Source organism: Carassius carassius, chromosome 5 (assembly GCF_963082965.1).
Source record: "Carassius carassius chromosome 5, fCarCar2.1, whole genome shotgun sequence".
Classification (NCBI taxonomy): Eukaryota; Metazoa; Chordata; class Actinopteri; order Cypriniformes; family Cyprinidae; genus Carassius; species Carassius carassius.
Window position 1 is genome coordinate 5,177,595 of NC_081759.1, and position 14,520 is coordinate 5,192,114.

Genomic DNA, 14,520 nt, shown 5'->3' on the forward strand with positions numbered 1-14,520 from the left:
TATCAACTCGTCTACTTGTAACTTGTCAACTTGTCTACTTGTCCACTTGTTACCTGTTACTTGCCACTTGCCACTTGCCACCTGTTATTTGCTACTTACTTTGCCTATGTTTGATTTAATAAATCCTTGTTTCGTTTATCCCTCGGCTCCGTGTTCCTTCCAGCAGCGTAAGCCGTGACACACACACACACACACACATATATATATATATATATATATATATAATTTTAATAATCATAGTTTATATGTAATGTGCCTTTGGTGAACAGTTATACACAATAAAGTGCTTTATAAATCTCTCCTCTCATTTATTCATCAAAAAATAAAGACAGACAGACAAACAGATAGATAGATTAGATATAGATAGAAAATATATGCACACATTCATTGAAAAAACATGCCCTGATCAAACATTGAAAATACCAGCAGGAACATGTAATAAGAAAGTCAATGTGGTCAATTTTGATTTCATGTTGACTTTAACATCCGTACCCTTATCGAGCACCTCACCTGCCCCTTTCACCCACCTCACAGTGGATTTGAAAGCCAAGCGCTGGATTTATCGAGCTGTTTTTGACCCCATTAGAGGTCTGAGAAGAGCCGAGCGATTTCACCTCCCCTCACTGGCTATGTGGATATAATCTCCTAATTACTGGAAGCCTACGTGATGTTTTTCAACGCCACAATTATCTGGCTTTTCTGAGTCTGTGAGTCCGTGCATATGTATGTACATGTGTGCGTTTCATTAAAAAGGATTTATGAAGTCGCATCTAATGGTGTGTTCAGAGAGTTTGTTAATGGAATAAAAAATGCCAGTGCTTCATTAATCAGATGTTTGTCATGTTTATATTTGGCTTAATGGTACTTTTGTAAATTAGCTCTGTTTGGTCTCTTCAGTCAAATGTGTCTGTCTTGCCCATTTTCTCTTTCACTCTCTTAAGATTTGAGGGATGTTTTTTTTTCTGGAATAGAAAACAGGGACTTATACTGTATTAATAAACTGCTTAGGTCTGTAAGCAAAGCTTGACATCTCAGTATGAACTCAAATGTTTCTCATTCAATACTTTAAAGGCCAAATTTTCTGAGCTACACTGTCCAAATTAATTTTATAGCTCCACACTTTTACAGTATGAAAATTGACTAATTTGCATTTATTTTAAGGTATTTTAGCAGACAAAGTTGATACTTGAACTCCATTAAGTCTCACAAATGAAAGAGCAACTTCATGACCATTTATTATAGTGAGTTTATTCATTTAATTTTAAAACCAGGTCAGAACTATGAATCAAATTGTAATTTATCAAATATGCAGTTCACTTTCACAATGTTATTTGTGTTCCGCTGGTCATAAGGTCCTTAAGTTTTTTTTTTTCTTTTCTTTCTTTTTTTTTGGGTGGGGGGGGGGGGGGTGTCTAGAAAGCAACCACTCAAAACATCGAAGCAACAGCACAGCAGCCACTTAGAATTGCCTAACCACCACCTCAAAACCACATCAACCTCCCAAAACACACATTTAGTAACCAGGTCAGTTACGGTGATTTTGCCAAGTAAGACATGTTCCTGGATCAACATCTTTTGATGATCCTGGATCAGCATTATTTCCCTAAAATCAGTGGGAAATGATAGCTGATTTTGTGTGAAGAACCTAACCCTGATTGTAAGCCTACAACAGATATTTCCTGAAAAGTTGTATCTCAATTCTGATTGATTGATTTGAATGTTGGGTCCCACTTTATATTGTGTCCCAAATACCTGTGTACTTACATAGTAACTAAATGTGTATGTAGTATGTAACCTCAGTGTAAGTAGACATTGATACATAGTATCTACAGGTTTAATATTTCTGTAACTACACACATGTAACAACCCTCAGAATGGTTTGTAAAGTACAAATGTGTAACAGGACATTGGTAACAATACTTTTTTACACTTCACTAAGTACTCGTGTAAAAGGAATTACATAACTACATTTTGTAACAACAATATGTATAAGAGTAATTGGAACAATTTGATCCAGGGGGTGGAGATGGGTAGGTTTAAGGATGGAAATGGCATCCAGTGGGTGGAAATGGATAGGATTAGGGATATGTAAAGTTGGAGGAGTTGGATCTCAAGTTGGAGTTGGTGCACCACTGTAAAAACAGTGTACTTACATGGTTACTCCTCAGGAACTGTCCACTTAATATAAAGTGTAACATTCTGGTCACCAACCACATTTTATATGTAAAGCCTAACTTACTGGCCGCTGTTGTGTAATGTAACATCAGAGTAATTACATGATAAATCTAATATAAAGTGTAACACTTTATTTACCAATAAGTGCTGTTAGTCCTATTACACATTTGTACTTTCATTATCAAAAAGTCTTGTTACCAATGTCCTGTTATACATTTGTACTTATATATACCATTCAGTGGGTTGTTACTTATGTGTGGTTACACAAACATTGGAGCTGTAGATACTATGTACCAATGTGTACTTACACTGTGGCTACATACTACGTACACATCTAGTTACTATGTAAGTATAGAGGTTTATATTATACTTAATATAAAGTGGGACCGAATGTTGTTCCAGGATCAACAAGGATGTTGATCCAGGAACATGTCGTACTTGGTGAAATCACGTTCACCTTAGTAACCACCACCAACAACAACCTAGCAAAAACATACCAACATTAACAACCACCCAGAAAATAGCAGCATCTACATAGGGAGCACCCAGAGCACCCTAGCAACAGCATACCAACACTAACAATCACCCAGAATACCCTAACCACCACAAAACCTTAGAAACAGCACAACATCTCTATCATCTACACAAAAGTCCATAACAACAACCCCTAAGCAACCACCAAAAACACCCTAACAATTACCTTGCAGCCCCCCAACCCCAGAGCACCCTAGCAACAGTATAGCAAGACTAACAACCAGCAAGAATAACCTAACAACAACACAACATTGTCTATCATCTACAAAAAACTCCATAACAATCCCCTAGCAATCACCCAAACACCTTAACAACCAATTAGCAGCTGCAAACAACATCCTAGAAACTGCATACCACCACTAACAATCACCATGAATATAGCAACATATACCCAGAATCCACCCAGAGAATCTTTATAACAGCATAGCAGCTCAACCATCCAAACAACCACTTAGCGACTCCTAGCAACCACACAATAGCGCTATCAAGCACACAAAACTCGACAACAACCCCTTAGCAACCTCCCAAAGCACCCTAACAAGAACCTAACAACCACCCAGAACACCTTAACAAAAGTATAGCAAGACTAACAACAAGCAAGGATACACTAACAACTACATAGCAACCACACATTACATCTTTGCAACAACATAGCAGAACTAACAATCACCCAAAATACCCTAAACACCACTTAGTAACCACACAGAACACCCTAACATCAACACAAACAATCACAATTAATAACCTAACAACTAGAGATGCACCGAGTGCAATTTTCTTGGTTGAATCTTATTTACATTTTTCTTTTTTTTTTGTAAGTGGACCTGCTGATACAGATTTTTGTTGATTCTGATTTTCTTTCTAAAAACTATCATTGACAGCATAAACAAACAAAAATATTTACATTAGAAAAAAAATGTAAATACTGCAATTTCCCCAATCTGGACAAATTTACAGATATTCCCTCACTTAAGGGCAAAATAAGCAAGAGTTTCTTAAATTAAAATATCCAAAAAACACTAGAGCAGTGTTATATATATTTGCTGACTTGTGTACTTACATTATCCCAAATGTTTCGAAGAATGTTTAAATCAAGAGAAATTATAAATGTTAACTTGTGTTATTGTGTTTTTTTATTTTTTTATTTGATTTTTTTGCACAATAACATGACCGGAAGGAGTGGGAGCGTTTCGACTGTGTCATAATAAAAGCTCCGCTGCTTTCGAGCCATTCAGCGGCCTCGTTTCGCTTCAACAGCTTACAGCCTCACCCTGCTTCCTTCTACTGTGTTAATAAATCATTAGATAATCCAGTCCCATTGGATTGCATCGGCTGTGGGGATGAAGACAACAACTCCCATGATTCCACACTCAGTCACAGAATCATCAAACTACACTATCTGGTCTTTGTTTATTTTGAATACGTGCACTCCAGCTGCGAAAATTAATTAGTTTTTTTCTTACAGCCACTTTGTATTTTGTGAAGCTCAACAATCTTGTTCTGCACATCAGAACTATATTCTTTGGTTTTACTCCTTGTGATGGATGATTAAGGGAATTTGGGTTCTTTGAGTTCCTCATAATAATAATCTTGTGGAACAGGAAGTCATGGCTGGACAATTTCATGCTCCTAGTCACTCTGGTTAAATATGAATGGGAATATACTTCAAAGATACTTTACTGATAAGAATGTCTAGGGCCAACATGCACTGGAGAAAAATATTTATTTCACAATGAGACACCCCCCCAGACCCCAGAGCCCCCTGCCCCGCAACACACACACACACACACACACTTTAAATTGTTTTACTTTAATGATACGTTAGAATTTAGTGATTTTTTTTTAAAATGAAAGATCAAAAGGATAAACAATGCAGATTTATTTTCACAACCACCTTTGCTCATATTTACAAAGGGTGCCAGTAATAGTGGAGGGCACTGTAACTGAAAAAGGAGTTACTGTATATAACAAAACAGATGTCATTAATTCCCACTGTTTTTAAAATTGTCTTTTTTTTCACTAACCTTATTAAATGTGTAATAGTGAGAAACTGTAAAGCTGTTACCATTCAAATTAATTCAGTATCAATAAATTCCATCTTCCACTATAGAAAACAGAAGCTGCATCTGAAGTGGCATTAGATGTATTTACACAGACTGATGAAGCTAAGGTGCAATAAATGCATTATTGTTGCACACTGCAACATTTCAAATGCATAAAGAATTTTATAAGGTTAATGTTTTAAATATTTTTCAAACATACAGATAAGAAATGTTGGGAAAAACGCAATGATATATTTACAGTATATAAAACATTTCTGCTGTGGCTTTGATTGGGATTAGAGTCGTCAGCGAAATAAAGCAAAAACAATCAACATTGTGTCTGAAATGTACAGTAAGACAATTAGTTTTAACTTTAATCGGTGCATCGCTACTAGCAACAGCATAGTAACACTAATAACCACTCACAATACCCTGACAACTACACAGAATAATACTGTAATAACACATAGCGCTGCTAACAACAAAACAGCATCTCTATTATCTACACAAACCTCCATAACAACACCTTAGCAACCGCCCAAAACACCCTAACATCTACTTGGCAACCACCCAGAACACCCTACACAAATAATCACCTTGAATACCCTAACAACAGCATAGCAGCACTAATAACCACCTACAATACTCTAACAACTACACAGCAATCCAAAATATATCAATCCACAACATATCAGTAATGTTGACCTTCCAAAACACAATGACAAGCACATAGCAACCACCCATAATACCCTAGCAACCATCCGGCTGCAAAAACAATCAAAACAACATGGAATTGCGGCAATGAGTTTTGCAAGTACTGTGGTTTTCTTTATACATTTTAGAACTGTCGTAACTTTATCTCATAGTTTGTTATGGCATATGATTGATTTTTCATTCTGCTTATGTCTAGACTGATAAATCTGGAATGACCCACAAAACTCATTATCATGCACCAGAACATCTGCATCGAGCTCACCTCATTCTCTCTCATAATCACCCATCACAATGTGCACACAGTGTGGGAAAAATCACCCATAGCCATAATGCCATTTGTTCTACCAAGTTGGAGATCCCTGTAATTCTGTGAAAGTCCTTTGCACAGATGCAGTGAAACATCCATGTAGTTTCTCACTTTTAGACTTTGCTTTTTCTTCTGCCACACTTCGGGCCTTTCCAACCAGACAAATGATGGTCTAAATATATTTTTTTCCGCCAAGGCCTGACTCCTAATGTAGATACATTGCTTCTTTCAAACTATACTTATGATGAAAAACACAATCTTTTGTCTTCCATTCTGTTTCACACTTTGTTGTTTCATTTTCCTACAGTGCTATTTTTTTTTCTCAGGTGATTTTTTCCCCATTCACTTTGTGCCTTTGTTTCTCTGTCTAGCCATCCGTCTGTCTCTCTCTCTCTCTCTCTCTCTCTCTCTCTCTCTCTCTCTCTCTCTCTCTGTTGATCTGTCTGATTCTTACTCATTGATTTTCCTTTTATCAAAGGGGGAAAAAATTCTAAGATTAATTTCTGAATTTTATTAAGAAGCTGTGTTAAAGGGAATAAGTATTTTGTTGTTTATAAGGCCTATTTCTCCAAAGAAGGTTCTGGAGAATGTTTTGTCCCCCACCTATAGATACTCATTAAAGCCAGAAAGATAGAAGCAAAAAGATAAACACAGTTCTTACATGCACCCTTTGTCCAAATTTGATTAAATCCTCAGGCTTATTCAACAGTATCAGTTAACAGCGAAACAATCAATATCAGTGTGATGCACTATGGTTTTGTGTGATATCTCAAGTGTGCTTGTTTACCTATAAATTTGAAACATATTCCAGTCTCAGAACCAAACAAGAGTCAGTTCTTTAGCAAGGATAGCCTAATGTAAAATTATACTGTGTTTGACGGTACCTTATCTCCCTCCACCCTTGAGGTCCAGATTAATTAATCGCACTGTATCTTATGAAAACATGTCCAGGTCATATTTCACCCCCCAAACAATTAATTATATATATATATATATATATATATTATAATTAAGCATGACTTTCCCCACAAACTCTGACAATTGTAATACATTCAAATAACAGGCGAACAGGTTGATGCTGTATACGACCCAGTCATGTTCTTTTGAGGTTTGTAAAACATATTTAAACACTGTTGTAAAAACTCCATTGGTTCCAAAAATCAGTTTTGCTTTGACCAGAAAAATATAAATGTGCAAGCACTGCTTTCCTCTAATTTAATTTGCTTTAACAGCAATGCTTAATACTGGAAGAATAAATCTTTATCATAAAGACCCTCTCTCAGAGTTTAAATCCAAAGCCCTGTGGCATTCACACTCCATTTGTTCTAGTTTCTAAAAGAGATGCTAAAAGATTGTCATTAATGGATCTGTGGTGTTAAAGGTCTGAAGAATCACGGTTGCCCGATTGTGATACCGGAAGTGAAAAAGTGACAGCGAGCAGAGAAAAACAGAATGTAAAGGTGGCTTGAGAGGACCAAACAAAGACACGCAAAGAGAAAAATGGTGAGACGAATGAGAAAAGGAGGGACGACACTGACTTATGGTCCAGACAAAGGCTCTAGTCATGCACCTAATTTAAGGTCGTCCTGTGCTCCGTCTAATTAACTATTTACCAGCTCATCCATCACAAGCTCTATTCAGCTACTCACAGAGCCCTCTCCTCTCCAGATAAAAGGATAAATGTTTCATTACCATGGGCGTGTCTTCGGCTAAAAATGGTTTCTAGATGTAGCATTCATATTCGAGTATTGTATGAGAAAAAAAGAAAGCTGAATCACCATTAATTAATCTGCGCCTCAGAAAAGAGAATGGCCAGCGCAGCTTGAAAGGGAAGCACAGGCTCACTTGTTAGCTTAAAGCTTTTGTGTTTGCTTTGAAAGGGAGAAAGTGGTGTTTGTCTGGAGATAGAGTCAGAGCTAATCCTCAGAGGGACGCTTTACTGCATGTCCACCTCTTGTCAATTACGCTGCCATTTCCAAGGCACCGTGTTCGGTGCAATTAGATCCTCCTCCCAGACACTGAAATACATTTACATATGATCGTTTATGCAGAATTTAATGCAGACAAAGTTTTTGATCAAATGGACCTTCCCGGAAGTAGGGCTAATTAGCACAGAAGTATTATGTTGTGTAGAACAGACCTGAAAAGTATGTTGTATACAGTGTGCAACAGAAGAAACGTGCCAGTTTTGCCTTTTATCCTGTGGGTGATATATTTTTGTGTTTATATATACAGTATATATATATATATATATATATATATATATATTACAAAGAATAATAACATTTGGAACTCTGGTATTAAAAATTGCAGAATGCATTTATATAAAAAGTACAGTAACATAACAGCCCAACATCATCATGCCAGTTCTCAAAGATTACATTTGTCCCCAATTTTAAATTGAAAGTTGCCCTAGTTTCATTCCATAGCTCAAAGCATTTTAATAGTCAAACGCTGCCACGAGTAAGAAGTTATATCAGCCGTTAACACCATTTCATACATTTAAGCATGACTTTTTAAGCTTATTTTGTCAAGAATATCTTCAAATTCAACAATATCTTCATTCTGTCATACACAACACATCCCATGTCGCCAAAGGATTGCGAAGCATCATTAAACCGCATCTGTAAAGGTCACTCGATTGATGTGGTTTGGTCATTCTGCTGAGCACAGAGCTTGTCTGATGCAATAGTATGTGAGATTACCTGAATAAATGAAGCTATTGCAGTGGACTCAGTTCATTTAGTGGGATTTGATGAGCATCTATTGAGTCTCTCGCCTGCAATACTTTTCAAACTATACGCAATGGAATTATTTATACATTTTTTAAGGCCAAACTGAATCCGCAAATGTTGCATAACACCACATTAGCCACATACAGCTTTGACAGTTTGAAGCCTACAAGATACAGGAAGCTGGTTTTTTCAGTATTCTTCTGGTTCTTCTTTTTTTTCTCAATGTGTTTCCATCATTCTGGAAGTGATACAATTACATAATGTGTCAAGGACCAACCCACACAAAAATTGCTCTAGTGTTTCTCTTTCATAGCTCATGAGACTTAAGTAACATATTTAGAAAATGACATTTTCAGGAATGTCCCTTCCAGTTGAAACCTCGTATAAATCGGATCTCATTTTGAGAAACTTGCACATTTGAGATTACTGGGATCTTTTTCTTTAAAATCTCAGACAGATCAAAAATCATACTCATCTACAATAATCATCTTACTAATTTCATTTTACTAATGAAAGACTTGTGAGAGAAGGTATTTTCTTTCCCTCAGGAAAGAAAAGTGAAATGAAAATAGGCTATACATCTGGGTTTTATGTTTGTTGATATTAGTATATTATTATTCCTTCTAATAGTTATTATTGTTCTACATGAATGCAATCAGTTTACTCTCCATCCTTTAAATCCTCAATGACTCATTCAGGCTTCCCATCTATTCAATAAGGTGCAGCTTTTCCTGCTTCTCCTATTGTTGATTGTTGATAATGCAGCCATCTCAACAACTGACTCTGAGCAAACGTGGTTCATACTTACAGGAGCGATAATAATTAGACATGATCTCTCTAATAATGGCCTCCTTTATATTGCTGTCAAAAGCCAAGAGGCTGATTTGATTTTGTTTTCATACAGCAATTCAATGTAAACTGAATAATGCCATTGTGAATTATTCTTGACTCTACCTGGATACATCTTGCTTCAGTTGTTTCTACACGTTAAATGCAATATTTAGCAGTCAGTTTGAGGTCAGCCGTCACTCAGAATGCTATTTGGAAAGAAAACATGGAAAAACCACTGACCTTGATAACTTCACAAAATACACAGCAGGAAAATTCAGCTGCTTTCTGTATAAGAACAAATGTGTTACCTTGCAAGCTTTTTTCTGCCCTTCTTTTTAATAATGATTATTTTATTGTATTACATGGAGAGATAACATAAAAACATTAAATATACAAACAAATAATTAAATGAAATATATTTAATACAAATAATATATTAACTGATTTACATATTTATACACACATACATATAGTAGCGACTGATTATTTTCCTATTTAACATTTAGTTATTAGATTTTAATCGATTTTAAAATGCTAATTTTATTTAAATTCGGTTAAATTAAATAAATAAATAAAAAAATAAAAAAATATATTTGGAATTAAATTAAAAATTATTTCAAGTGAATGAAAAACAAGACATAATAAAAAAAATTACTCAGATTCAAACTACAATAGAGGAAAAAATAACACTTGAATATCCAGTGCAATATCAGGCTGACTTGATTTGTTGACAGTGACGCTCTCAACATTAAACCACTCATCAAAAAGACTGCAAACGTCATTGCACACAACTGGAAAATTTCACTAAGTCCTACCATGATCTTTGAAATCCCAGCACTATCTAGACCACAGCTAGTCTGATTCATCCTAAGTCAACCCATGTGACTTAATAACAGCTGATACCCTTTTTTCCACACCTGCGAGTAGCAGATGAAGCTCTGTATCAGAGAGTCCTCTCAGCAGAATGAGCTCCCTCCAACAGAGCCACTCTGTGAGTATGCTGCTCTCTGCCATGTATTCTGATCATCCACATCATTTGGTTAATAATAGGACACTGGAGTGGAAATGGCTTGTTTGCTGTCTGTGTAAATATGGATGGTTCTGAAGAGGGTCTTGTTGAGAGTGACAGTCTGAGGGAAAGTAATAAGACAAAGCTCTATACTAAAACTTCACCACAATGAATTAGCTCTCCGTGTTGGAGAGCTGCAGGCTGGAATATCTTCAGCACTTTTAATGCATTTTTCGACTGACTGGAAGGAAATGGAATCTTCGCAGCTGCCTTTCTAAAACCTCTTGAAGAAAAACTCTCTTCAGACATTGACTCAAGACACAAACCAATAGCTACAAGCTTAAAACACACACACACATCTCTCTATTAACAATGCCTTCTAACAGAAATGCTTCGGAACTCACTTTCTATAGACAACCAGGTTCACCAGGTTTCTGTTTTTGTGTTAGGTGTTGTATTATATTAGCTGCTACTGACAGTGTATAGTAAGATTACAACATAATAGATGCACATTCCTCAAACTTGCACCAATAATGGTGTCAAACCTGGTTGGTTACACCTAAAGGCAACATAATTGAATGTGAAAGCAAGTGCAAATGAAAAGAGTTTTAGCAGATGGGAAGATTTTCCAGTGGATAAATATATCATTCTGTTTATGACTCCAGACTTCTTAGTGCATGAGTCAGATGGTTTCTGCAGCTTTTGTCTTTATTTCAGAGCTTGACAGAAATGTCACTATAAACTTGATGCAGCTAATGACTACTTTGATAACTGATTAATTGATTAATATTTCTTTGAATAATCAGGGTTTTTTTTGTATTTTAATTGAAATTTTAGTATTTTAATTTATTTTAATGAAATATATAAATTCATCAGCCTAATGTACAATATAATATCTAGCAACAATATAAAAACAAACAATAAATATATATTTTTGTCCAGCTTTAAGGCAGAACCATTTAAATCACTAAATTATAAGCTTTTTAAAAATATAGTAACATTCAAAAAAGCACAAACATTTCTTCTTTTTGTGCTACTGAAAAAAATAGTGTAGAAACAATTCTCTAGTAGAAAGCCATAGTAATTTTCATAGTTAATTACAAAGAAACAGCAAGTAACATAGAATTAAACTTGAAATTTTGAAGTACAAAAACTGAAATAGTATTTTCTTGTAAGACAGACTTTAATAAACTTTTTTTTTTTTTACAGTGTGAGTAAAAAGTAATGACAGGGTTTATTCCCATTTAAGCAAGATAGATGCAATGTAAACTCCATGCTATTGTTCACTCATTCTGAAATGAATTAGATCACTGTACGGTTGACTAATGTTTAAAAGGGGCAAAAGTGAGAAGAAAATGACAGAGGAAAAGCTTTCTGAGTGGACTGTCTGTCGCCTCTCAACACAGTCTTGCTCTAGCTTTAATTACAGGATCCACAGCAAAAACAAAAACACACGTCATTTATCATCTAAATATCAATGCCTCCACATAACATAGTACGGAAAAGAAGATGCCTTATTCATTTTCTTTTCCTCTCCTTCCCTCTCTCAACCCCCAGCAAATCCATCTGCACGACTAGACTACCCCTCTTTCTCATCTTTAATGCTCTCCGTCTCACTATGATGGAATATTTAATGTGTTTTCACTTCAATCAGGTTAGCAGAGTGAGGCGGGAGGGACCACGGATACCCAATTGGTCCAAACAGTGAGAAGGACAAGTCCATCTGGCATCTTAAACAACATCACAACTCCTTTGAGAAAGCACACTGTGAGGAGAGGCACAAGATAGCCATCCGTGAAACACTGCATAACCTTTCTTTCCACTTGAATTCCTGCAATACCTTTTGCATTGTGGCAAAGAAAGCATCTCTAGAGTGCCTTGCGCTTGCTGAATGAGAGTTGTGCAATAAGCTGCTTCCATCCTTAGAGTATTACGAATTTAGTCGCTGCTGTACAGGGTGGAGCTCTGCTGCTTTTCAGCACCTCCCAAAGCTTCTTGTGATCTTGGGATGTGATCTTTAGTTAGAGCTGCTCACAAGCTCACAGGTGCAAGCAAAACAAACATTGTCAATGCTTTGTTAAATCCTAATTAGACCAGGGATAATGCTGAACAAATGTGTTTCAACCATTTTCTACGGTGCCCTAATAAAGCTCTGCTGTCCTCTTTGGGTTGAAAACAGCAAAACAGGAAGCTGAACTCGGCTCTCAGTCTTCATGTTGTTGATTTCAGCACCATGGACTGCGTGTTTCTCAATTAACATGATGCAGAAAGCTAAGCAACTGTGAGACTGAATTATTATGATAAAATTTGATAGAATAAAGTTCCTTGACTTCCTTGATTTATTTATCAATAAATACCAGGGAAACCTACAGAATATAACACAGAAAAGGGATTTTTTTTTTGATATTTTAAGCTGAACATAATCCTTTTTAGTTGCATATGATAAATTCTAATGATTAAAAGTCAGCATATTCGTCAATATTGCCAACACTGAGCGCAAAACAGCATAAACAGAAATGTATGCGCAACTATCAATAACCAACATCAACTATGAACTGCCATTCATTGTCCAGGCCTTCGTAATTAAATATTTAGGCGTAAAAGCCAATGGCCACTCCCCCAAACACCAAATGCAAATAAGTAGACAGGACCGCAGATGATACAACTCAGATCGACTTCAACTACTTGACAAAACACAGGGTATATTTGAAACCTCCCTATGATTAGTGTCTAAAATGAGACGCATGTTTATAATTGACGAGAAAGGATGAAATGTAAAACAATTACATTTTTCAATTTTCTCACTGCATCAACAACGGGAAGAGTCTCGTCTCCGGTACGAAACTACTAACCAACCTCGACCGTGAGCAAACTACCCTGCGTAAACCTACACAGATAATAAAGCTCGCGCAACCCTTTAGGGACGAGCATCAACGAGTTGAGAAACGCGTTTAAGCTCGCGAAAAAGCCAAGGCAATTGTGATTCTTCCTAACAGACTGTTTTCAGCGGGACAGACAGCCTCAAACTAGAGCGCATTAGAAACAAAGCTTCGCGTCGCGTAGTGTACAGCAGTATGAAATAATCGTTTTTAGGGATAGTTCTGTAAATATTACCAAACTGATTCAACATTTGCAATATGAATCGGGAATCAAGCATCATAACACCTTTCACGTCCGTGACAGACATTTGTGGATGCGCGTTGTGGATAGATGCGGCAGTTAGACTATGTATAATAAATAAACAACAACCAATTCAACAAATATAACTCTTTAAAATAATTCCCGTGACTTACCCTCAACAATTAAAGTCGTCATGTTTTACGAATAAATCCACTAAATGAGTAATCCCAGAAAGATGTCGCCTTTGGTCTGGAGAAGATGGTGTTTTCCTCGCTGTGGTAAATTGTAAGAATCTGCAAACCTCACGGAAGATGAACCACCATCATCCCTGCCGCTCAAACTTTACCCGACGGTCGCCGTACAGGCGCGGGACGGAGAGCAGCGTCTCCCGGTGGTTCCTCTCTCAGTCATTTGGGCAGAGACACAATCAGAGTAACATCCAAACTCAAAGACTGCCGAGAGCGGGCGAAAGTCACACTGGGAGGGGGGATAAACTACCGGCGGGATGAATCCAAATCGGCTTTATCCCACATTCCCGGTTAAAGCAGAAGTATTCCAACGATCCGAGTCAGTGTCCGTGCTGCCGCGCGAGAGGAACGGAAAGAGGCTGTGGCGCCGCGCTTGTGTGAGAGAGAGAGAAAGAGAGTGGGGTGTGTGTGTGTGTGTGTGTGTGTGCAGAGAGAGGGGGGGGGGGGATTTAGAGATAATATACGGGTGCTTTTTTTTTTTTTTTTTTACACATCAACACAAATGATGTAAGATTTTAATGAAAACAATTACATGGAAAAGTCTTCAGTTTGTGTCAACCGTTAAATAAATAAATAAAATCAAGAGAACTTCATCAAGGATAGGGTGATCCTTGACTGCAATTTTCTTTTTTCTTTTTTTTTCTGTGGAACAAAAGATAAATGTGTTTATAATAACTTTATAATAGTTATTATAGCTTTAGTGACAATGACATAAGTTATAAACCAAATATGAAAAACGAGTTTTCATGTTATTAGATTTTTAACCAAAATTTTATTTGTGCCACCTATGGGGCAAAACCCAGTC

At 36.6% G+C, this 14,520-nt stretch overlaps 1 protein-coding gene across 1 annotated transcript in view; it reads right to left on the bottom strand.

Annotated features, from left to right (window-relative positions):
• The window catches only part of LOC132140674 (reticulon-4 receptor-like), a 106,817-nt gene extending 92,702 nt beyond the window's left edge, over window positions 1–14,115 (bottom strand). Inside the window, exon 1 of the mRNA XM_059549551.1 lies at window positions 13,641–14,115. Coding sequence (XP_059405534.1) covers window positions 13,641–13,662 — 22 coding nt within the window. The 5' untranslated portion in view covers window positions 13,663–14,115. The remainder of the gene's footprint in view (window positions 1–13,640) is intronic.
• Between the last annotated feature and the right edge of the window lie 405 nt (window positions 14,116–14,520).